Raw genomic sequence first — 27,554 nt, 5'->3', positions numbered from 1 at the left:
CCACTGAGTAAATGCTCCGTTTCTGAAATAAGTACAAAATATATTTTAGCCTGAAAATACTTTATATCACTGTAATATTTTTGAAAACTGCAGGAAATAATTCTCATTGCTGTAATATATTATATAATATATAACAGTTGTGTATTGTCCACTTTATTTTATGTGTCTTTAACTACTATGTACTTACAAAAAAAAGAGCACTTGTGTTAATTGTGTCCATGTATAGGGTTAGGGTTAGGGATAGGGCTTGGTTTAGGGTTAGTTGCATGCAATTATGCACATTTTACTGTTATTACTACAGAAAGAACATGCAACGTGTAACAAGGACACTGTAAAACAAAGTGCAGCTTCTGTGGTGTAACACGGGTACGTTTAGGACAGGTTTGGTTCTATGGGTAGATATGGGAGTCAACAGTGTAATTACAGATGTACTTTACAGAAATGAATGACAGCTGTATTTACATGCAGGTATTTTAAATATAATTACAATGTCAAATCATGTACGTACACAATAAATGCATTGTATCAAACGATTAATTTAAATGCTAACAAATAGTAGTTAAACACATTTAACACAAAGTGGGTTATAATATCATAGTATTATAGTTCATTCTGTTATTGTGTTGTATTTAATTCTGACTTATTTAATTAAATGGACAGTATGATCTAGTACTATATTATAGTAATGAGAACACATTATTGTGTTAGTGTGAATTTATAGGGAAAATGTGCTTATTTGCCATTTTAATAAAATCCTAACAACTGGCCTACTATTTGCATATAATAATCATCTTCATCATTTTGGGGTTGGATGTACATACGCTGGACATATCTCAGCCATTATGCGATGCAGGTTTAAAGTGCATCACGCCAGAGAGATGTGCAGGCTTTATCGCAGTGCTCCAGATACACCTACAGGGGGCGCCAGTGGCCATAAACCACAGCTCTAGAGGGGTGATCTGAGGGTCACGGGGTTAAATACACCGAACTACACGAAACCCTATCAGGACCCTGTGGGCTCAGCGTTGGGTTCGGGCTCTGAGTGAGCGTCCACGCACGGCTCCGGCTCCAAACGCTGCTCGTGGTGTGGTGTTTGCTCATGCTCATGCTGATCTTGGCAGGGAGAATGCCGTACCTCCTCGTCTTTCTCTCGGATGAGCTTCTCCGTCTCGTCCGCGACACCGGGCACCATGGGAATGGGGAAGTCGGTGCCGCTCTCCCTGGTCAGTTTGCTGCTCGGAGCAAAACAGCACATGCATGCAACGTACGGTCAGTTTCACTAGCAAAAGACATGCCATCGTTCACTGTAGCCCCAAAAAGCATACACATATCCCATGTTCAACTATTATCTAACATGAAATGAACGCAGTAAAATCTGCTGATATTCAATTAAACCGTGTGAGAATATATCTCAAATTCTTAATGTGTGACTTTGTGGCTAATATTTAGCTGTGTCCTACAGTTTGCAGGTAACCCTGTAAGGTGGAAAGGAAGGGACATCATTTGGACCATGATGCAGTGTAAACCTAACGGTGTGACTTCTGGTGTGCTGGCGCTGGCGCGTCACGCTGCTCCTGCTTGCTTGTCTATTAAGATCCTGTTTTACTGGAAGTCGATACACCTGGACTATTTTCGATAGACCTGGACTATTCCCCTCATGCTGACATCTGATACACTGAGTCTCCACTCTCTTTATCATTTGTACAGGCATCATTACTCCTTGGTGTGGTTGGGTAGCCTTCTAGATGTGAATTGGATCTGTTTTGGCTAATGCAGATATAATGATAAGTTGTTTGTTTGGGTGTCGAACAATCATTGGCCACGTCTCTGTGTAACTGCTTTCAAGCTCCTTTGTCTTTTTGCATTGTTTTTGGCTGACTTCAGTCAGACGGGTCCTTCTGGCACGGCTCAGGAGTTTTTTCATTTGCCTCCAAACATTCATGAATGGTGTAAACAGCTTGGAATTTGACGCTGCCCATGTTACATACACCTTTCGTGAAAGACACTTTGAGCTTTTCACCCGTGCTCCCCGTAAGTCTCGACAGAAAAATCATGCAAACTGAAATCTGAGGTCACTATTCACTGATCCCAAATTTGGCAACTTTTGACTCCCATCTTCAGAATTACAGTGAGCTCTGTTTAACATTCGCTCTATGATCGATAAAACATCAGAGCTAAATGACATAATCACTGACACGAACCTGGACATGCATTTCTTGAGAGACCTGGCAGGAGCCCAATGACTGACTCGGTTTAAACTTGATTACACCTGAATGCATGTATTTTAATCAGGCTTTGGTCTGACATGAGCATATTAAATATCAGCGACTGAGTTACATGATGTTCCTATTGAATACCTAGCTTTGAAAATGGTTGGTCAAACTTCACTAGCTGTGATCTTTTTCTATTGACCTGATGTTTTCCCTGAGATAAGTGAGCTACACAAGGCCCCGATATACTTCAAGCAAAATAGAGGAACGAACTGGTGAGGCGTCATTTTGAACAAAATCAGGCCAAAATTAAGTCTCCACTTTCCAGAAGAGTTCACTCCGGCTGGATAACACCTCTGAACTAGCACTGGTCCATAGAGACTGTGTAATAGGGCAGGTGTGCGCTGAGGCTCTGTCCTCCTCCTTCATTCCTCTGTTGAGTCTGTCAAGGTCAGACGTCTGCGAGTGAACACAAACACTGGAGAGCTGCTTTATAGAACACATTGAAGTGTAATTCTAATTAAAAGCAACACTAGCCATGTTTCCATTACAGATTTGCGCAAAACTTTTGCGATGTTTTCTAAATGTCGATGAAATGACGGCGATATTATGCAACTAAAACGTAATTTTTTCCTCTCACAATAAGTCATTCCAAAAATCATGGCGACGGATGTTGGAAGATTTACGTATATCTCGGCCTCCGCACTAGACATTATTTTTGATGGAGTGTGTATCCCAGCATTAATGGCAAGGACAGACACTTCTACTGAGAGCGGCACAGATGAGGAGTTTCTCCCTCCTTCTGCTTCAAGCTCTTGATCAGTTGTGGCATTTCTTTGTGGTTTACAATCCAGTATTCCCGTAATACATGTGTCTTTTATGAGTTTAATGAAGAACTCAGTCTCATAAAACACACCGCGTCTTCTTTAAAGAGTGATCGACTGTTACGTATGCCAGGTGACTGTAAATGAACTGTAAAAAAACTGTTTCCATTTCCAATCGTAAAAACGTTTTTTGCGATATATGAGTTTTTGCGAAATTGACGTGTTTCCATTGGCCGTATTTTCAATTCGCAATTTCAATTTGCGCAATTTGAAAGGTAATGGAAACACGGCTAGTGACACTGTTGTTCATGTTTATACAGTAAAGCTGCTTGCTTTAAAGCAATCTATTGTATAACGTGCTATTTAAATAAACGTGATGTGACTGGAGTGCCGAATGGCAGAGCTTGTGCAAACGTATCCACATCACTACGATCAGAGGCTTTCTTAACTGCTGTTTTCTCACCGCTGTCATTTTTGTTGTGTTTATTTTTTAAGTGAAAGGAAAGCGCGCAGCATATATTTATATATTCATTTAAACGTTACTCTGAGCAGCGTGTCAGGGTGTTCGCTAGCAGTATACCGCTACAAAGGTTTTATAAACTTCTTTTTACCCCTCAATGAAGAATGAAAAAGAACTTCGCTGTGAGTTTATCTGGGCCTTTACTCTTGTCCATGCAAGATTTATATCTGTTATTGTACTTGGGGATTTTAATACATAAAAATACTGTGCAATGTCTTGAATGTATGTCTGAGTTGGAATGTTTCAAACTTAATAGAACATTTTGCAACTCACTCCAGGGCTCATACACCGTCATATATCTGTATTACAGTAATGTCTGTGTTACTGGTTCTGTCTTTGCTTTCTCTGATCACAAACTTTACTGTAGCTTGAGTTTTCCAATTTCTACATCATGTAAGAAAAAATCCATTCTGTGAACCCATCGTCCATCTCTGTTTCTATAAGGGCCTCTACTTCGTCTTACTCTGTTTCCATACTTTTCTACTTTGTCAGACTCTTTATGATCTCACGGACCAATAGTAACGTGTTGTCTCTATAATAATGCTATTTCCCAAACACTAGAGAAAATGTGTGCATCCTTAAAAAAAATCTAGCTTAGATCATCGAAATATTAACAATTAAAGACCAATCTCTAATTTACCATTCCTGGCCACAGATTTAGAGAAAGTAGTGGCCTCTCGATTACGATCTTACCTAATTGCAAATGGTCTTTTTGAACCTTTCCAGTCTGTATTCTGTCCATCACACAGCACAGAAACAGCTGTTATTCAGTGATCAGTGACATCCTCCTGTCTGTGGATTCTAGGTTTATAAACATCCTAATTCTCCTTGACCTAAGCTCTGCGTTTGACTGTCTGTGATGATATTCTCCTCCCTCGCCTTTCTGAAATGACCATTATTGGTCCAGATCTTTCCGGACTCACTTCTTACCTCAACAACAGAAAGTATTTTATTACTATGCATCTGCTCCTCTCTGCCACATGGTGTTCCTCAAGGTTCAGTTTTTGGTCCATTTCTCTTTATCATCGACATGCATCCTATTGGTGACATCATACCTATCCATATAAGTTTGGACTTCATTTTCACTGTTATGCTGATGACAAAATTTACCACCAGCTCTGACATGCCATCTCTTCTTGATTCCCTTACTGCATGTATAGGGGATATCAAACACTGAATATCCCTGACATTTCTAAAAACGGAATAATAATAACAAAACTGAAATATTGTCGATTGGCTCTACTACACCAATCAAAAGAATAGTCCTGTGCTTTGATATTGATAGGGTTCATATAAAATCCTCCTCCGCTGTCCTTTTATTAAGAGTGATCCCCTCTACCAAGCGTTTGCTCACATCACTCCCATCTGTGATCTTCACTGGCTACCTCTGCATGACACATTTATTTTAAGATACATTTAAGGCTTCAAATTCCTTTAAATCCCTAAGTGTCAAACCTGCTTCACCCATTCCTGCCCACCAAAAACTCTCTTAGATTGTGTGATCTTGGCCTTTTGTCCATTCCTAGATCTTGATTGTCTACTATAGGTGAAAGATCACTTTGTGTTTCAAACATCCCTTCTTGATAAAACTTTAGAATACTGTTCCCTCATAAATGAATAACTACAGAGAAACCAATGAGTAATGCAGTATTAACACTCTAGTTACTTCTATTAACTAACAAGAAACTTTGATTAACTAATTAGTAAGTAATAGCACTCAGTTGGCTGAGGTCATTCAGTATTAGCTAATCAATAACTTTTTTTTTTATCTCCCAGAGGACTACTAAGAACTACAATATACAAGTTAATTAATGAGATAACGCACAATGTATAATTCATTCTAAAGTAAAGATCATGGTAACCCACTAGTAATAACTCAAGTGTTAGTACATAAGGAATTACTTAACAGTCTTCAGAAGTTAAAAGCATGATAATTCTGTAGCAATGACTGAAATCATTGTAAGCTTTTGAGGTTTTTGTAGCCTCGTCTCTGTCTACTTTCAAGACCAGTTAAAAACATAACTATTTGAAATGTATTTTCAATCATTTGTACTTGGTGTGCTTTGTTTTCCTTGAAATGTACTTTTTGTAAGGCTACCTTGAGTTATGGTAAGAACTGTTTCTTCTTTTCTTAATGTAAGTGTCATATATGTGACTTAAGTTTCCAAATACTTTTTGGGGCCACTGTTGTTCAAAACAAAAGCTGATAGAGAGAGAAAACACAGCTTCTTCTGCCTGAATCGTGGCTGCGTACTTGCGGTTGCGTTCTTTCACCACCATGCGGGTCATACTCTGGATGCAATGGGCTCTGTAGTTCTCATAGTGGGTTTCCCGGGTCACATCCTTCAGATCTTGCATGTGTGTTCGTACCAACATGTTCCTCAACTTCACAAAGTCACAGTGTGCTGGGTTCTCCACTGTCCAACAAACACACACAAACACACAGTACATATCCAGTCTACTAAAATGATCATAAAATAATTGTGTAACCCCTGTATGCTTTACTGACAGTGGGAAACTCGGTTACACTTTATTTTAAGGTGTAATTGTTACAGTGTAATTATATATTTAAGTACTGAGTAATATTAAGTATCTACATGTACTTACAGTACTATAGGGTTATGGTAGGATTAGGATTTGGATTTGGTTGAAGGTTAGTTGCATGTAATTATGCATAACTTACTGTTATTACTCTGGTAAGTACATGTGACATATGTAACAAGGACACTGTAAAATAAAGTGTTCCCGGAAACTCTTGTGAGGTGTGTTTGTTCCTGGATCAGGAATCATACCTTCTACGATTCCCCAGGGGTACAGACGTCCTCGAACCCTCTTGCCTTTGGCCTCCACTACTGTGTTACTGCCAATCACAGCAAAGGGAATGCTGTCCTGCAGGAGGAGGACAAGGAAACTAATCATCTCAACAGAAATCATGCTTTAGGGGTGTAACAAAAAAATATTTAAAAAAGAATAACAAAAAACAGCCATTCAAGTATAGTGCTAGTGGTTTATTTTATATATTTTTGGGGCTGGTTAGTGATTTCTTTTCTTGTTGCATCAAACTGGGTTCCAGTGCAGATACAAGACACTGGCCACTAAACAGAAGCAAATAAAGCTACGCTTTGATAGACAGAGCACTGGTGTGAGTTTCCAAGTGGGTGACTCAGTATTACTGCCTGTGAAGGGTTTTGCACGGTTTACTGGACCTTATTCATGTGGCTATTACATTTCTGGTCATTAAAATAAGTACATTTTTGGTACCAATTTATATTAGGTGTCTTTAACTTCTATGTACTGACATCTAATGAATCAGTTGATAAAATGCATTTATTGAGTACATACAAGTTCTTACATTGTACTTATATTTTAAAACCAGCTGTATGTAAATAAAGCTGTAATTAATTTCTGTAATTACATATATAATTACACTGTTGAGTTTTCCATTACACCTTAACCCTCCTTTAAACCTACTCATATCACCAAACCTGACCCTAACATTACCCGTATCCCACCTCAATATCAGATTAAGTGATTTGCAATACAATATGAACATAATAAATATATTGTACCTAACTATTTTTAATGTAAGTGCATGGTAGTTAAAAACACCTAATGTAAAGTGGGTCCATATTTTCTTTCATTCAACTACTGAACAACTCGCAAAACACACACATATGTTCTCTCTCTCTTTCACTGGCTCAGGACACAGTATGTGAAAAACACGCCTGAACCTTGAGCTCTTGGTCTTGCTGTTTGAAGTCCTCATCCTCATCTGAATCACAGTCTGGAAACTGGTAGATCTTTATTCCGTACTGTTCGATCTCCTCTCGAATCTGCCGGAGCACAAATAACTGAAGTAAGCCCAACGGTACATACACAAACAACACACGGGACAGGTTTCGACAGCTTGGGCACTTGCCTTGATTTTCTTTTTCTTGACCTCCATTGGTGTGAGTGTGTCAGCTTTAGCTAGTACAGGAACGATGTTGACCTTCTCATGAAGAGCCTTCATAAACTCCACGTCCAGAGGCCTTAAACTGATGCAGACACACAGTGACGATGATCACCACACACAACAGCACAAACTAGAAGTCTGTCAGCAATTTATATTAGGTGTTTGATTTCTCTGTCACTGGTGCTGGAGAAACTGTGCTTTATGTTGGTAATAGGTGAAATAACAACAACAACAATAAAAAAACATGTTGACTTGGCTTGCCTTCCCGACACAGATCACACATGACCAGCAGAGGGCACAGATGGATTGTGGGAGCTGGTTACTTTTTAACTGGCAGATCTCTCATTGAGAAAGAGTACTTACTTACTTAAACTAGGACTGTTTTTTATATACTGTATGACTCTAATAGTCACAAATCTGTATCTAATCTAGTATTTCAGACAGACATAAAGCAGTCGATCTTGTTGTTCACCAAATACAAAAGACTTATGGTGAAAAAAATAAGTGACGTATAAAAAGGGCATCTGGACTAAAAGGAAATGTGCGTATGTCGCATTAAAGGGAGTGAAATATGCATTATCAGATGGATTATGTCTTGCATAAAAGCATGTGCTTTACAGTACACATACTATCATACTATAGAAATGATCCCTGTTGAGTTAGATGAGCTTTAGCTGCCCTTATCAGCCTTGAGCCTCAACCACTACACCACACCACCATAAAGAAGTCAGGTTTGATCAGATCTGCGTTTATAATGCTAATGACGCTCATACCCGTGACCGAAGGGTGAAATGAAGTAGAGACAGCAGTGCACTCGGTTATCCTGAATGTTCTTGCGGTTCAGTCCGCTCTCATCTCTGAAGTACTGCTCAAACTGTTGGTCTATGTAGTCTGCCACTGACTTCCAGCTGAAAACACACAGATACAGCACTGAATCACCAAACCTGTGTCATATTCACTCCAAAATCAAAAGAATTATACAAGAAATTATGTTCTGCATAGAGAAAATGTTCAAAAAGTTGTACTGTCTTATAAAGTAATGTGAATCTTGTGAGATTAGCATGCATGATGTTACTGTAGCCCTGTACCATTCAGTGTTATTGACAGCATCCCCGAATCCTGGTGTGTCCACGATAGTGAGTTTGAGTTTGACGCCCTTCTCCTCGATGTCCACTGTGTGTTTGGTGATCTCCACCGTCTGAGTGATCCTCTCTACCAACAACACAGCCATCAGAACATACAGCAACACTCACAGCAAACAAGCGCGAGAGATGAACTCACCTTCAGCATTGAGCAGCTTGCGGTCTTTGTAGAGATCTGTAAGGAACAGACTGTTGACCAGGGTGGACTTTCCTAAACCTGACTCTCCTGTGAGGAACAAAAACTCCATCATCAATGACAGCATTGATAGTAAAGGAACAGTTCACCCAAAAATGAAAATCTTGTCTTCATTTCTCGTATCACCACGTTTGACATCAGTAACACAGATGAGTCTAGTCACTGACCTTCAAACTGACACTATATGTCTGAATGGATGTGAACAGGGAGATTTCCAGAGAATAACAGCTTACATTTCAGTCTAAAGCTATCATGTGACTCCATAAGAGTGCTTGAGTCATATGGACTACTATTATGATTTATGGTGCTTTTTTTTGGTGCCATTTAGGAGCTCGACAGCCTCAGTTCTCATTCAATTTCAGTAGGTGAAAAACAGCAATGTGAACAGTAAAAAAAAAAAAAAGAAAGATGGTTCACTACATTATTTTTGGGTGAACTATACCATTACAATGCAGAAAAAGGAGAACACACACTTTTCACAAAGTTTGTTTTGAAGCTAATTTCCACAGATATGATGTTAAAAAATTACCTGCCACCATTAATGTGAAGTCAAAGCCCTTCTTCACAGATTTGCGGTGAACCTGATTTGGCAAAGTAGCAAATCCCACATACTCCTTGTCTTGGTCCTAAACAAAGAAAGAAAGAGAGAGAGAGAGCGATGAAAGATAGATATGATAAATATAATTTAAAACAAATAAACATTCAAACAACCAACATATAACATATATTTAACTCAAGTTGATGGAGAGAGAACCCAAGAATAAAAAATGAAACATATTTTCTCAATATGTATTCAGCATAGTGAAACGTCAGCCTTCAGTTTGTAGGCGATATCTCTTATTATCATAACAGCCAGCGGGAGATGACAGACATTGAGAGAGTCTCTCTCTAGTAGGCAAACCACACGTGCCAGGCTTCGGCTTGAAGTGAATTAGGAAAGATGTGGGGTGGAGCGTCATAAATCCAAGAATGGGCTTTACGCCTTTAATTATCATCTTTTACAAACATGCTCTAGACCACCAACAGGATCCACTTAAAAACATGCCATTAAAATGTAAATCCATCCTCCCGAAAAGCAAGTGACAGATGAAACACAATCTCAAGAACCAAAATATGTGTTCAATTCAGAACAAAAACTATGAGAGGTATAGCCTGGTTAAAACCAGACCATTCTCAGTAGTAACCGAGTTATGGTCTGGCAAAGCTTCATCAATAACTCATTTCCAAAGGGGCGTCACCAACGGACGTCGCTCAAATGCCTCTGGGCGCAAGTGGATAGACCTAAAACCAATCAGAGCGATCGTCATCGTGTAAAGCCATATGCTGCGTCCCAATTCGCCTAAGTTACACTACGCCATAAAAGTATGTACTCTTTTTGTGAAGAAAAGGTATTTACTTTTGAATGTGTAGCAAAAAAGTAGGCAAGCTTCGGGACATACTACTTCGTCATCTTTATCGGACGGATCTGTCGCGTGTGTCCTGTCACTTAAACTGCCCTGTCAATCATCTTGTCACAGTTAAAATCCTCTATTAAATCTAATTTAATTTCCTACCGTTTCGGAGAGAAATGTAGTAGCACGTTCATCTGCCAGTGAGTCTTTCATGGAGACTGTCCTCATGTGTTTGCAATTTGAATATAATAATGCATTTAAAAGTTGCTGCGCTTCACCAACGGACGTCGCTCTAATGCCTCTGGGCGCAACTGGATAGACCTAAAACCAATCAGAGCGATCGTCATTGTGTAAAGCCCGCCCCAACGTTTCTGATTGGTGCCGCGATTTCGACGGATTAGAAATGGGCTTGAATGAGCTCTTTGCCAGACTACTTGTAGAGCAAATCTAAATTTGCCGGAAGTTGTCTGGGTTTTCCCAGGCTATGAGAGGTAACCGGGCAACTGAGATCCCTCACAAAACAATCCTGTGGTAATATTTGATATGTACCATGGTACTGAATGATTACCATTCATAGTGCTCCAAGAAACTTCAAAGAATACCATGATACATTCCAACATGTGATTCTTATGGTTGTTGTGAGTGATGTTTCAAGGTGTTTATGCACGGACGCTCATGACGGAAATCAGACCCCGGCGTTCATTACCTCAGTAGCGTCATAGGGGTCATAGCGACCCCAGGGGCTTTTAGGCCTGGATGGGCTGATGGGAGACTGCAGGCTAAAGTCCACGTGGCCCCGCTGAGCCCCGTGTCTGGACTCGTGCTCTAACTCTCCGGGGCCCCTGGGTGCCGCCAAGGGCCTCAGGAAGGTGGGTGTCCCCGGGGTGTGAGGCCTGCTGTGAGCCTCACCCTCACTATCAGCCTTATGGGGCCCGGGGTGGGCGAACGGGTGACCCTCTCTGGGCGGATGATGTCCCATGATGTGCTCCAGCTCCGAGTCCTCCGAGTCTTCCTTAGGGAAGTGCTGAGGTCAGGAGGGGATCGGGCAAGTTAGGGGTCGGGCCAGAACATATGGGCAGGTACAGAGGCGGTTTAATAGGGAAAGTTAAGGTCATGGAGAAGAGAAGCAAAAAGAGAATAGACCATTTAGTGGTTAGACAAAAAACACTGTGCATGCCCTTACAAAACATTACCATGGTAAATATCCATTTACTAGAGAAGTAACCCAGTAAATGAAAACTCCTTCAGTTTGACAGAAATTAAGGTTACCATGGTAAAAGTTTTTACGAGGTATTATGAATACAACAGAAGCACATGTGGTATAAGGAGTGTTCCTGAGGAAGATGAAACTGGAGTGCACGCGTCTACACTGTTGTTAGTGTCCACACAAGACGTCAGACATCAAGACACAACACAGATGACATTGATACTCCCTGCACAAGAGCTGATAACAATGACAGAATCAATGCTGTTGTGAAAATAAAGAGTAAAGATTCCTGCTCCAGTCCACACAGCCCTATTGAGGACCACACACTCACTCCAGATGACCACACACTCACTCCCTTCCACAGCAGATTGGCGAGACATGCGAGCAGACATACGAATGTTAAAGGGGTCCTATAATGCCCTTTTCACAAGATGTAAAATAAGTCTCTGTTGTCCCTAGACAGTGTATGTGAAGTATTAGCTCAAAATACCTCACAGATATTTTTTATAGCATGTTAAAATTGTCACTTTTTCAGGGTGCGTGTCCCTTTAAATGTAAATGAGCTGCTGCTCCCAGCACAGAGGGCGGAGCTTCAAGAGCTTATGTGTTTAGCAGCTCCGATTACCTCACACAGACACGCACTGAAAATTTCGAAAACTTTTAGCCTTTTATGTTCAAACCGGAGTCAGACAAAGATGGAGAGACTCAGGAAGAAGTGACAACATTTCTGAATGGTTAGTTGATGAATTTATGTAGCTGATGTGGAGTTAACTATCTTCTAGTCATTGATTAGCATATTCTGTCATGATAATCTATAAATGTGTTCCCGGGGGCGGGGTTTGTGATGTCACTAACCCATGAAGAAGCTCGTTGTAGTCCCTACCAGCCGTTTGTTGTAGTCCTTAAAATCGATTTCTGTAAAAGAAAATATCTCCCTTTGCTGTGAACCTTGAGCGTCGTAACTTTGCAGATGTTGTTTATGCTCAAACAGCAACATTACACACTAACTAAAGTTAAAAAAGTTCAATCATAATCAACAACCCCTTTAAAGAAGTTCTGTTCAACACATCAGCCATATACACGCTGCAAATAGCCATGCTTAATTTATGCTCTTTAATGAGCCTCTGACTAGCGAACTTAAACATGGCTGACAACCATATTGGTGTCATTAAACTCTAACAATGGCCTTTTTTGTCTTGGTAAACCTGTTCAAAGAAGGCCAAGACGCAAAACTAAAGGCTGCATGTGATAGGTGGGCACTGTGACCCTCTCAGGTTTCCACTGCTCTGAGACCTGTCCAGATCAATAATGCATTGTGGTGCAGTGAATCCGTGTTCGAGGTGCAGGCATGATCTTGTACACTGGGAAAGTGATTTTATAACGATGGTCATATGGTCAATCTGTTGCCACAACCTGGAAGACACAAACACTGAACTGAACAGATGTCCCATAAGAGTCCTGCCTGCTGTTCGTCTCTAACATTTATCACAGAATTTCCATCCGTTCTCCAATCCGCTTGTCCTACGCAGGGTCGGAGGGACTCCCAGAGTCTCGAGTCGAAGGTCCATCGCAAGCTTCTCACTTATCTCCATGTTTTCGGTTCTGTCAAACTGATTTTTGCCATTGAACAGGTCAAGGCCACATCGTCACATGACATGGCTTTTGCAACCCATTCGACTTCTGTAATGAATTGTTTTTGTTTTTTTTCTCTAATAGCAACAAGACATTTTGACCGGCAGATTCAGAGCATCTCCATGTATCCCACTGGTTACCTTGGGATAAATAAATCTCTATTTGCTATTACGGTGTAACCTTTGTTACATGAACTTTAACTGGCACTACAGAACTGCATTTGCGATTGACCTAAATAGCTATTTGACTGATCGTTTAACAATTTCCGTCCTAGGTGATATTACTCAAAAGGAAAAGTAATTTCCGTTATTACTTTTTGATGAAAGATTATAAAGACAATTCCTTAGAACAATGAACGTTGATAAATCGCTCACAATAAGAAAGCAAGTAAGAAACGAGTAAAACAAGGTCAATTTCAAGTTGACTTTAACAAATAATTAAAGTTAATATGCTGGCTTGTAGAAGAGTGGTCCACGTCTAAGGGCAGTCTCCTAAGAGGTCAAACGGACTCAACGAAGTGGGAGGGAGGGAGGATCACCAGTACCTTTTCCACTTTATGCATCCTGGGCTCAGGTGACGCCGGCATAGAGTCTTGCTCATCTGATGCCGAGTCGGTCTCGCGGTCACTGTCCTCCATCGCTACTGGAGCTACTGTGCACTCTGCCATCTCCAACCACAAGAGACAGGGGAGGAGAGGAGGCGCACGGCGGGGACAGACCGAGAGCAGTGTGAGGTGGAGGGATGTTACATGGGAGTAATGTTTGGTGGAAAGGATGGCAAGGGGATGAGAGAAAAAGAAAAATATGAAATGATTACATTATTGCAACAGGTCTTGATGCAGCCAATGGATGCCAGTGCACAACACCACAGCTGGCCACTGGAGCTACTCTCGGGATCATCGGGTTTAGATGTACTGTAGCTTGGATGATAGAGATATTTCAGTGTGTCGTAACTACCATATATGCAAAAACAAGTCAAAAACCACCACGTGATACCAGAACGTTATCACATTCAAATGGTGTTTGAACTGAATTTGCCAACACACATCTAACCAGATGTTTTATGGCAGTAGTAAGTAATGAAACGGCCTGTCAAATGTCTAAGGCTAACACTCAATTCTGAGGAAACCCACTAACCTCATGCTACATGCTAGCATGAATCAGTGTCACCTTGACAGGAAAAAGAAACTAGATTTTTGCATTTTTACACAGAAAAAGAAAAAAAGGGCCTGAACATATAAATGTTGTCGCAGGCCCTGTGATTTTTAGTGATGAAAATGAGTATTGGTAAAATGTTATTATGCTGATCATCTTCTAATTAAAGAGGTGGGACTAGAGATTATAAACCTAATGTGTAACCATACATAAATCAAGTGATTCATAATTATACTATAGTGCTAAAACAGCAATAGTGACGCTTGACTTGACTAACAGCACTAATGAAGAGCTTCCCGGATTAGGTGACGGTGACCTGCTTTACACCACACGCGAGCTGCAGAGATCGATGCTCAGTCTCCATCACCACAGGCTTCACTGGCCTATTTCAATCACTGCTCAATACTGAAACACGGCCTCCAGAAACAGACAGTATAGTGACAAAAACCTGGCTTGAAAATGTTGAAATGTCTTCATGGTAAAGCATTATTCCCCAAGTCTGTCTCAAGTCTAACATGAAGATTTCAGCTCAGCCTACTCAGACATTCAGTGCCATTCAGTTCATATTATTGAGACGTTACGGATGTGCTGGAGATCAGGATGGGGAGGGAACTGGCCAACGGCTCACGTCATGAGTTATATTATGTATCTAGCAGGAGCATTTACATCAGCAACATCCTCTTATGGCCTTGTGGAAAACAAAACTAAGCAGAATAAGATATTTATCATAAATAAAGTAAAACAAATGAAGGACAGTGAGCGATGCCCATATTCCACAACATGCACACAGAATCTCACCTGAAACGCCTCTGGGAGGATGAAACAGTCTAAACTTCTTGTCTTGTCGGAGCCAGCTCCTCATTCCCTCTCCCACTCTGGAGACCCGGTGGCCAGCTCATTATCTCAGGCTTTATACCCGGCCAGGCGGGGACACAGTGCCCTTCACTGCATCGAGCTGTCCCGCTGCCCCAGGGCACCAATCAGCAGCCGCCTCCACCGCAGCGCTATCGACACACACTACTCTAAACCTGACCCAGGACACACTCACGTTCAGCAGATACACACAGCTGCCATCATCTCCATGAGCTTCAAGTGCTTTATGGGGAATGAAGGATGTTCTGGAGTTGAGGGATCTGCTCAGTTAGTGGGACTCCACAGATATGCAGAGCTTTCAGCCGTACATTTTTGAGGACGTCGAGAATGAGTTTCACGCCAGGTACAAAGACACACACTCTCAAAGTGCTGTAATTGTTTGCCACCGTGGGCCAGATTTACTAAACAGGGCAGATTAGCGTGAGAGTAAAAAAAATTAAAAAAAAAAAAGTGCTGATGGGAGATGAAAGTTCAGAGTGTGATCTACTGACGACACGCGTACAGTACAGGCCACAAGTTTGGACACATTACTATTTTTAATGTTTTTGAAAGAAGTTTCTTCTGCTCATCAAGCCTGCATTTATTTGATCAAAAATACAGAAAAAAAAATAATATTGTGATATATTACTACAATTAAAAATAATTGGTTTTCAATTTATTATACTTTAAATTATCATTTATTTCTGTGATGCAAAGCTGAATTTTCAGGATCATTACTCCAGTCTATCACATGATCCTTTAGAAATCATTCTAATATTCTGATTCATTATCAAAGTTGGAAACAGTTCTGCTGCTTAATATTTTTTCATAACCTGTGATACTTTTTTAGGATACTTTGATGAATAAAAAGTAAAAAAAAAAAAAAAAAAAAGCTAATGTTTTAAAAATAGAAATCTTTTGTAACAGCAATATACACGACTGGTCAGTCATTTGGGGTCAGTCATTTTTTTCTTTCTCTTTTTGAAATAAATCAATTCTTTTATTCAGCAAGGATGTGTTAAATTGATAAAAAGTGATAGTAAAGAAGATTTATATTATTAGAAAATTTTTTTTTTTTTTTTTGAATAAATGCAGTTCTTTTTAACCTTTTATTCATCAAATATATTAGTCAGCAGAACTGTGTCCAACACTCATAATGAATCATCATATTAGAATGATTTCTAGAGGATCATGTGATAGACTGGAGTAATGATCCTGAAAATTCAGCTTTGCATCACAGAAATAAATGATCATTTAAAGTATAATAAATTGAAAACCAATTATTTTAAATTGTAATAATATATCACAATATTAAAAAAAATTCTGTATTTTTGATCAAATAAATGCAGGCTTGATGAGCAGAAGAAACTTCTTTCAAAAACATTAAAAATAGTAATGTGTCCAAACTTTTGACCTGTGCTGTATGAAAGAACACAGACACCGGATCATTTCCAGAATGACCAACACAATCTATCAAGAGCAGCGCAAGTTAGCGTCTGGTTTCAGACATGTTGTTTTTGGGTGGTAAATAATGGCGCAAACATCCGTACATTGACGAGCGCAAACCTTAGTAAATCAGCTTGTGTGATTCATGTAAATACTCTCCTCCCATTGTGTCTGAAAGGGAAATCCTACAATAAGTTCAGCCACAAAAATAACCCTGTCCATGTCTTTTCAGCGCTAATATTTCTCTGAGTGTCTTTAATAAATCCTGACAGTAGTTTTTTAAAACCAAAAGAGGGGTTTGTGCTGGTGCAAGCTGTTAGTAAATCTGGCTCCAAGTGTCTTTTAAAGGAATAGTTCACCATTTTTTTTTCCAAATGTCATTCACATTCAGTTATGAGACAAGAGAGAAGTGGCCTTTGATTTCATTTACATCAAACCTGACAGCAAGTCTGGACCTGTGCATGAGTAAATGAGTTCGTTTCTAGAAGGATTGTGAACTGTTTCTTTGATTACTTTTCAGTTCAGCTTCTTACTCATGCTGGAAAGAGGGCGGCCGCTGGCATGAGGTAAAGTCAAGAGTGTGATTATAATCGGTATTAAAGTCTTAACAGATCTCAGATGCAGAGAAAGATTTAAAGAGTGAGATTAAGGAATTTCAGAGCATGTCCCTGATCTCTGCAGAACTGGATTCTGGGCCTCAGAAACAATAGGTTCAGATATGAGATTGTAGAAGTCCACAGATCCATAGTTTGCCATAACAAGGCAATATTAATGCTTAAAGTATTTTGTGTCAAAATCTGATTTTGCAGTTTAGTTTCCAAGTATTTTTTTTTTAAGTAAATTTTTTTTTTTTTTAATAAATAAAAATCAACATCAACTGTATTTTTTTTTATATCTTCTTTTGTGTTCAACATAAGAAACTCATACAGGTTTTGGACCAACTTACGGGTAAGTAAATTATGACAAAATGTTCATTTCTGGGTGAACTATCCCTTTAAGGGAGGAACCTAACATACACCCTTGTTTGTCCACAGATGGTTTAATATAGTAGCAAGGTTAAGATTAGTAACCCAAAACCAATAACTTCAGTCTCGCTCTCATTAAAGTTTAAAGAGATCTCAGATTTAATGTCACACAGACGTGCAGGCAAACACGGGTTTGAAACCTTTCTTTTCCTTCTGTTTCTAAGCCAAATAAACTGAAGTGTCATCTGACAAAGCCTATAGTACTGTAGGAAACACTTTAGTTTAGGGTCCAGTTCTCACTATTAACTAGTTGCTTATTATCATGCATATTACTAGTACATTTGCTGTTAATTAGTCCTTATAAAGCACATATTAATGCCTTATTCTGCATGACTGTATTCTACATCCCTTAACACCTGAACTTAACTACCTTACTCACTATTAATAAGCAGTAATTAGGAGTTTACTGAGGCAAAAGTCATAGTTAATAGTTAGTTAATAGAGAGAACTGAACCATAATCTAAAGTATTATATTAGAGGAGCAGAAAACATCCACCTTTCAGTCGGTGAAGAAGAAAGCAGGTCATCCCAGCGCTTGTCTGTCAGGTCACTGTGGTCAGATCCGCTCAGCCACGCATGAACATCCAGCACAGATATCACACACACACACACACACACACACACCGCCACAAAAACACTACTGAAGCAGCCCAAAGGGAGACGACAACTGCAGAGGTTAAAGGCTGAAACTGTAAGGCTAACTGCTATACTTTTTAATAAACGATAAATGAAAAGAGAGCAACGCAGCAACACTACGCTGAAAGTTCACACAGTTTGATGTGATTGTTGGAGAGCTGCAGTTCAACACGAGCTCACTGGTGCCGCTACACACACAAACAATCCAGCTCGCTCTCACACACACGTGTCCACTTTGTGCACTTTTCAGCCAACAAACACCAATTTGTTGAGGTAGTTTAATGAAGAAGACCTGCTGAAGAATGTAACGCTGTGATCACGTGTGAAGCGATGTCTCAGCCGACAGCCTGAGATCTTTGGGTTCCTGCTGGACATCAGGAGGTCAGAGGTCAGAGTCGGGCTGGACGGGGTGTGAAGAAGAGGAACCTCTACATTAGCTAGGACATGTGCTTCACATAACCTGTGCTTCAGCAGGAGTGCTGACGGATATATCTGCAGTGAGCTGTAGGTGTGAGTGTGTGTGTGTGTGTGTGTGTGACAGCAGCTGAGTGTGTGTCAATGGAGCTGTTGTGTGAATCAGCACAGCGGAGCTCTTTGTGTGTGTGTGTGTGTGTGTGTGTGTGTCAGACTCCAGTGAAAGTCTCAAACAGGTGCACAATATCAAAATGATACACAACATAAACTTGAGCAACAATATCAAAATTAATGCACATTCATGTTCGAAAACATATTTTCAGTTTGTAGATGTTTTTACACGTATGCACATTTGAACAAATTTAAACACGTTTGTCATTTAAATTAAAATATTATTATATTGGCCATCGATCCAAAATTTCCCATATGAGCTATTCATTAATAAAACCATACAGATAATCATGCATTTTCCCAAAAAAGCAGTTTAGTTCACACAAAAGCTGATCAGTAGCCGGACTGGACTAGAGTCCACTTTATCATCCACTAATGAAATCACACTAGAACATCCTCACACTGAAAACATCCTCACACTGAAACATCCTCACACTAACACATCCTCACACTAACACATCCTCACACTGAAACATCCTCACACTAACACATCCTCACACTGAAAACATCCTCACACTGAAACATCCTCACACTGAAACATCCTCACACTGAAACATCCTCACACTAACACATCCTCACACTGAAACATCCTCACACTAACACATCCTCACACTGAAACATCCTCACACTGAAACATCCTCACACTGAAACATCCTCACACTAACACATCCTCACACTGAAACATCCTCACACTAACACATCCTCACACTAACACATCCTCACACTGACACATCCTCACACTGAAACATCCTCACACTAACACATCCTCACACTAACACATCCTCACACTGAAACATCCTCACACTAACACATCCTCACACTAACACATCCTCACACTAACACATCCTCACACTGAAACATCCTCACACTGAAACATCCTCACACTAACACATCCTCACACTGAAACATCCTCACACTAACACATCCTCACACTGAAACATCCTCACACTGAAACATCCTCACACTCACACTAACACATCCTCACACTAACACATCCTCACACTGAAACATCCTCACACTAACACATCCTCACACTGAAACATCCTCACACTGAAACATCCTCACACTGAAACATCCTCACACTAACACATCCTCACACTGAAACATCCTCACACTAACACATCCTCACACTGAAACATCCTCACACTAACACATCCTCACACTGAAACATCCTCACACTGAAACATCCTCACACTAACACATCCTCACACTGAAACATCCTCACACTAACACATCCTCACACTGAAACATCCTCACACTAACACATCCTCACACTAACACATCCTCACACTGAAACATCCTCACACTAACACATCCTCACACTGAAACATCCTCACACTAACACATCCTCACACTAACACATCCTCACACTGAAACATCCTCACACTAACACATCCTCACACTAACACATCCTCACACTGAAACATCCTCACACTGAAACATCCTCACACTAACACATCCTCACACTAACACATCCTCACACTAACACATCCTCACACTGAAACATCCTCACACTAACACATCCTCACACTAACACATCCTCACACTAACACATCCTCACACTGAAACATCCTCACACTGAAACATCCTCACACTGAAACATCCTCACACTAACACATCCTCACACTGAAACATCCTCACACTAACACATCCTCACACTAACACATCCTCACACTAACACATCCTCACACTGAAACATCCTCACACTGAAACATCCTCACACTAACACATCCTCACACTGAAACATCCTCACACTAACACATCCTCACACTGAAACATCCTCACACTAACACATCCTCACACTAACACATCCTCACACTGAAACATCCTCACACTGAAACATCCTCACACTGAAACATCCTCACACTGAAACATCCTCACACTAACACATCCTCACACTAACACATCCTCACACTGAAACATCCTCACACTAACACATCCTCACACTAACACATCCTCACACTGAAACATCCTCACACTAACACATCCTCACACTAACACATCCTCACACTGAAACATCCTCACACTAACACATCCTCACACTAACACATCCTCACACTGAAACATCCTCACACTGAAACATCCTCACACTAACACATCCTCACACTGAAACATCCTCACACTAACACATCCTCACACTAACACATCCTCACACTGAAACATCCTCACACTAACACATCCTCACACTAACACATCCTCACACTAACACATCCTCACACTGAAACATCCTCACACTAACACATCCTCACACTGAAACATCCTCACACTAACACATCCTCACACTAACACATCCTCACACTAACACATCCTCACACTAACACATCCTCACACTAACACATCCTCACACTAACACATCCTCACACTAACACATCCTCACACTAACACATCCTCACACTGAAACATCCTCACACTGAAACATCCTCACACTAACACATCCTCACACTAACACATCCTCACACTAACACATCCTCACACTTAAACATCCTCACACTGAAACATCCTCACACTAGAACATCCTCACACTAACACATCCTCACACTGAAACATCCTCACACTGAAACATCCTCACACTAGAACATCCTCACACTAACACATCCTCACACTAACACATCCTCACACTGAAACATCCTCACACTGAAACATCCTCACACTAACACATCCTCACACTAACACATCCTCACACTAACACATCCTCACACTGAAACATCCTCACACTGAAACATCCTCACACTAACACATCCTCACACTAACACATCCTCACACTAACACATCCTCACACTTAAACATCCTCACACTGAAACATCCTCACACTAACACATCCTCACACTGAAACATCCTCACACTAACACATCCTCACACTGAAACATCCTCACACTGAAACATCCTCACACTGAAACATCCTCACACTAGAACATCCTCACACTAACACATCCTCACACTGAAACATCCTCACACTGAAACATCCTCACACTAACACATCCTCACACTAACACATCCTCACACTAACACATCCTCACACTAACACATCCTCACACTTAAACATCCTCACACTGAAACATCCTCACACTGAAACATCCTCACACTGAAACATCCTCACACTAGAACATCCTCACACTAACACATCCTCACACTGAAACATCCTCACACTTAAACATCCTCACACTGAAACATCCTCACACTAGAACATCCTCACACTGAAACATCCTCACACTGAAACATCCTCACTCACACTGAAACATCTGGCGGCTTCTGTAGCTGAAGTCAGAAATCAGCTCACACTCGTTCCTAAGATCCTCCGTCACTGTAAATGCACTGAGCAAATGCAAAGTCAACATCCACAAAAGTGTGCAGACAGCAGACGTACCTCAGAATCGCTGTTGACTTCAGAGTTTGCTGCCATTATTACTGATGGAGAGCAAGCGCTCAGTGTTTAGAGAGAGAGAGAGAGAGAGACACACACACACACACAAGAAGGCACATGACCTACTGACTGTCTGTCTGCATCTTCATGTAGCTCATTTGCATAGCCACACCTCCAGCACATGCATCTCATGCCACTGTAAAAGCTCATTTGCATAGCCACACCTCCAGCACATGCATCTCATGCCACTGTAAAAGCTCATTTGCATAGCCACACCCCCAGCTGTCAGTCATATATATATGAATACCATCACAGAGTCATCCAGGGCATCACAGACCATCTGATCAAATTATAGCAACTAGAAATATGTATTCATATTTAGCTGCATTTATCACATTTACATGTATGTATTTAGCAGATGCTTTTATCCAAAGTGACAAAAGAGGAGCAAAAGCAAAGAGCCAGAAATGTTTATAATATACAATGCCGGGTTTATCTAGTTAACTAGATTAGGAAGCAAGCTAGAGAAGAGGAGAAATGCAGAGAAGAATTAATTTCCGTTTATCTCTGTTCCCTCATAATATTGTATTTCTCCATTGTCTCTTTCTTGTCTTTCTTCAAGAGTGATGTTGTCTTGCTAGAGGCTTTAAACAACATCTGTCCAGTGACTTTAAAAGGCCACGTGTCCCCAATCTGCAAAGCCTGGACACACACACACACACACACACACACACACACACTTATAAATATAGATTCTTCTATGTATTCGTGGGAGGACTGTGCTGCACATAAACATTACTGAACACTGCTCTTTTACTCTTTTAAAGTCTGACTGAATATTCTGTGAAAGATGCGTGATATTTCCGGCGGTGTGTTTGTGACACACACACACAAGTGTTTTGGTGCCGAGTGAAGCCTGGTGCCGCCACTGAACACGTCAGACTGACACATCTGAGCCCTCGCAGCACAAAGAACCCAAACACACACACACACACACACGACAACCACTCAAACACTCCATTAATGCAGATCACAGGACCAGACACAGCAAAGCCCATGTCAAACCATAATCTCAACACCATCATCTCGCAGGATTAGTGTTCTGGTGTCATTATATGCATTGTTTATCCTCTTGTTATGCCTTAAGTATGTCAGTGAGGTACAGAAAGAGGACAGGGGAGAGTCTTTATTTTACATATGTGACCCTGGATCAAAACCAGTCACATGTTGCAAGGGCATATTTGTGGCAAAAGCCAAAAATACATTGTATGGGTCAAAATTATCGATTTTTCTTTTATGCCAAAAACCATTAGGATATTAAGTAGAGATCATGTTCCATTAATATATTTTGAACATTTCTTACCGTAAAGATATAAAACATGTATATTTGTGAGTGAATGCAGCACAGTCGTGAACACAAATGAACAACTTTAAAGGAGATTTTCTCAGTGTTTCGATTTTTTTACACCCTCAGATTTTCAAATAGTTGTATCTCGGACAAATATCATATTTGTCATATCCTAACAAACCATACATCAATGGAAAGCTTATTTATTCAGCTTTCAGATGATATATAAATCTCAATTTCAAAGAATTGACCCACGTGACTGGTTTTGTGGTCCAGGGTCACATATATGTAACGCTGCGGGATGAGTTATTAGGGTTATTATACCTGAACTAACCTGGGTCATTCTAAGAGTACGTTTTCACGACAATGGTGTATTAAAAAGGGAAAAGGTTTTCCTTTGTTTTTCGCGGACGGACGGCAATGTTGTCAAAACGATCCCAGTTCACACGGATCCGCGAAAACGACTAAAACGCTGTATTCTGCTGCCAGGCCAGTAGATGGCGATGTCACTTTGTACAGAAACACCGCGCTCCTATAGACTGAACACGTAATACATGTGCATGACATCACTGTTTTCACAAATTCACGTTTACACACAGACGATAACGGTATAGTTTTCAAACAGTTGCACTTTAATGTGCTCTTCAGTCATTTTTGATGAAACATTTTACATGTAGCTTTTTTTGTTGAATTTTTTTACTTCATTGGAATGGTGTGAAACTTGGTAAAGGTTTTGGCACTTGCTATGTGAACACACAAAAAAAGTCTCATGGGCATGATTCGAAAAGGTTCAATGGTCCTGTAAAAATAATCACACTTGTGCTCCTCGCGGTCAGAAATGAGCGCATTGGAAATGAATGGGAGACAAATTTTGTCTAGTGAAAACTTTTGGTACTGCAGCCAAACTAAATCTTCCTGAAATTACTGAAAGCAAGTTTTTAGAGATATCAAGCTCAAATTTGGAACACAACTTGTTTAGATGTATGGCTTTGATTTTCTTGCAGTTTTAGAATTTTAGAGTGATTTTGAAAATATATATTTCATATAAAAATTTTAAATATAATTTTTGTGAATTTTTCATGACAATACACGTAAAATTCTGTTACTTTTTTTAAGCTCACTTTTTCACAACTTTTTTCACTTCAGCAATAATCTGCCAAGTGTCGTCTTTGAAAAGAGATCAAACTTTAGTCTGTTGCTCTAAAGCATTCAAGATTCACGACAGTTTAAGTTGGAAAATACATTTTCAGGTCTATGCTCAAAAAGTGAATAAATCGATTATAAATACAGCGTAAATACAATTTAGTGTAAAAAAAAATCCCCTAAAATACAAAATATTAAATAAAAAACATTATCATACTAAAATATTGTCCATTAATTTCATTGACAATTTTTTTTATAATTCGTTCATTTTTGACCAACACACGAAGGGTTAAATACCGTTTTCAACAGCTTGCATTTTTAGGTCCTCAAAACACAGCAGTCGTGTAAATGAACGGCCAAAACGCATAAAAGTTTTCTGTTTTTAGTTGAAAACGGTGTGGTGTAAACGGCCCCTGAACCTCGGGCTAACAGAATCCTGGCTTATCTTGCTTCATGTATCACACTGGAGCTTACATTTAATCCTGGGGATTCATAAAATGACTTTTCACTCCTAAACCCCGGGTCATCATCCGTATTTGCATGTTTGCAGTGTGTTGTGAATGTGAGGCACGTGATTGGCTGTCGGTTGCTAAGCATTTAGTCGTAATATTCAAGCACTGCATGGTTTCACACTGTACACGCTTGGCACTGCGATGCAGGGTTAACGGTGCAAACACATCTGTAATCCAGCTCTGGAGCAAGGGTTCATATTCCCGGGTAAAACATGGTGTTAACCTGCTTTTAAATTACAAATGTGAAACATTTCTTTACCCAGGGTTAAAAGCTGGGGTTCGAACAAAGATGGGGTTAAGCACAGTGTGAGAAGCCCTAGTACCATGTCAAGTATCAAAGTACAATGATATTACCATCTCATACTGCTGTACGACCGCCGTAATTATTTTGGGGGAAATAAATATTGAACTATTACTTGAATATTCTGCAGGAAAGCTTCGGCTCATCCAGTGTTCCTCCATCATATCCCCAAACATCATTAAAATGCTGCTCTCATCAGTGTTTATATTGTGAAGTGAGACATCAGCAGTTCTAAGAGCCATCTCAGATAACACACACACACACACACACACACACACACACACACACACACACACACACACACACACACACACACACACACACACACACACACACACACACACACACACACACACAAACTGTCTAGACAGCCGCTATCAGAAACAGGTACTTTGAAGAATCATATCCTGTTTGTGTCAGACTTTACATTCTCCTGATGTCAGGTTTTGCCCGGTTCACACGAGAGTGGTTTTACTCACGATCTTCAGGGGAAGTTGCTAAAGGCAGAGGTCCATTTGTTGCTAAGAGTTGCTGAATGATGTTGTGATGTCATTGTGTGATGACGTCAGTGCATTATTGCGGAGAATACACAATGAGATTACGCAAATCTCAGTGAAAAATATGATTTGAAATGTTCATTTATTTTGTAAAAAATAATATCAATATTTTTGATTTCTTTATGATCAGATATTTTTATCTTTAAATACAACATTGAATTACACATTTTTGAACAATTTCATTCTTATGTATTTTCTTATTAACTAGTATTTGGTTGGTGTGCTACACTCTTAAAAAGTCTGTAAAGTTAGGGCACAGTGTTAATATGAAGGAATTATCCGTACTGACTTCCACAGGTGTTTTACCTGTATTTTAAATTACGCATTGCATTTACAAATTTACAACTTAACGGTTAATGTCCTGCAGAGAATTACCAGTACCTTTTCCATTTTTCTACATATTTTGTCTTACAGTGTACCTAACTGAACAACAATTACTGGAACAAGCAAATCACATTCTGTATCATAAAAGAATAATTATTATTGAATAATTGCAGCTAGCAGCTTCATTCACATGCACTCTCTTCAGGCTGATATGCTGCTTAGCTGGCTAGCCGTTCAGTGGTTTATACTCTTTTTCTGTCATTTAGATCAATGTGTCTTTTTATTGCAGTTGCTAAAAGTTGCCAAATAAACGTTGAAAATAGCTAAATTTGTTGCTAGGGGATTTTGCTAGGGTAAGCTGGTAAATCTAGCAACAAAACTGCTAAGTTGTCAACACTGCACTGGAGGGTTTGGTCTCTGGCTGATGACGTCACTGCAGTGCTGATGACGACGGAGCAGCGCCCTCTGCTGCTGATCTACAAACACACATCCACATAAGGATATATATATATATACTGTATGGGTGATTCTATGAATGGAGATACATTTGGCATTTCAAAAAGTCAAAAAGTCAAAAAAAAAAAAAAACCTATTCACTAACAGAAATTCTTTCCAGTAGCTTATGGAAAACATAGTCAGTAATAAGAATTCAGTGCTTGCCAAACATAAGTTACTTCCTTTTTTTACCTTTTTTACAAAATAAATAAATAAATAAATAAATAAATAAATAAAGATTTCTTTATAGTATTGTTTGTCAACTCTGTTACAGACAAATTTGTCAACATTGTTCTTCTACTTTTGGTAACAGAGTTTGACGGTAACAGAATAGTCAATTTTAAACTTTTTAGCCCAAAACTCTTGCTAGCATAAATGCTAAGATGGCACTAATGAAATCATGATTAAAAGATTTTGAATCAAACCATTGTGTGATCAGTGATAAATTCGGTTTTCCTTTTGATATTGTGGTAACAATTCCGACATTTTACAAAATACCTCAAAAAACTTTTTAGATTACAATATTTTCTCAGAGAGAGCACACACCTTTCAGTGCTTTATTATTATTCGTTTTTACAGTGCCTCAGATCTTATCAGTGAGGGAAAGTTATATAATTTGCTGTTATGGGAGATAATTCCACCAATTTAAATGCAAAGTGTGGTACGGTAACCGAATTGGCTCAAGATTTATGGACACACATTTTTATAAGATAAAAGTTATTTTTAAAAGCAGTTCAA

General features: G+C 39.7%; 1 protein-coding gene across 2 annotated transcripts in view; it reads right to left on the bottom strand.

The window, feature by feature from the left end:
• septin4b (septin 4b) overlaps positions 1–27,554 on the bottom strand; it is a 33,012-nt gene that overhangs the window by 2,013 nt on the left and 3,445 nt on the right. The window contains exons 1-12 of one of the 2 annotated variants that reach the window (XM_082181127.1): positions 22,140–22,190; positions 13,622–13,744; positions 10,945–11,262; positions 9,377–9,473; positions 8,791–8,877; positions 8,598–8,721; positions 8,283–8,417; positions 7,474–7,591; positions 7,286–7,387; positions 6,347–6,443; positions 5,809–5,971; positions 1,136–1,232 (exon numbers count right to left, since the gene is read on the bottom strand). In XM_082181127.1, the coding sequence (XP_082037253.1) occupies positions 1,136–1,232; positions 5,809–5,971; positions 6,347–6,443; positions 7,286–7,387; positions 7,474–7,591; positions 8,283–8,417; positions 8,598–8,721; positions 8,791–8,877; positions 9,377–9,473; positions 10,945–11,262; positions 13,622–13,744; positions 22,140–22,175 (1,497 nt within the window). In that variant the 5' untranslated portion in view covers positions 22,176–22,190. Of the gene's footprint in view, positions 1–1,135; positions 1,233–5,808; positions 5,972–6,346; positions 6,444–7,285; positions 7,388–7,473; positions 7,592–8,282; positions 8,418–8,597; positions 8,722–8,790; positions 8,878–9,376; positions 9,474–10,944; positions 11,263–13,621; positions 13,745–22,139; positions 22,191–27,554 lie in introns of those variants that run through there. The other variant, XM_082181128.1, reaches the window with a different exon arrangement.

Source organism: Leuciscus leuciscus (assembly GCF_965113295.1).
Source record: "Leuciscus leuciscus genome assembly, chromosome: 9".
Taxonomy (NCBI): domain Eukaryota; kingdom Metazoa; phylum Chordata; class Actinopteri; order Cypriniformes; family Leuciscidae; genus Leuciscus; species Leuciscus leuciscus.
This window is presented reverse-complemented; position numbering and strand designations above follow the sequence as displayed.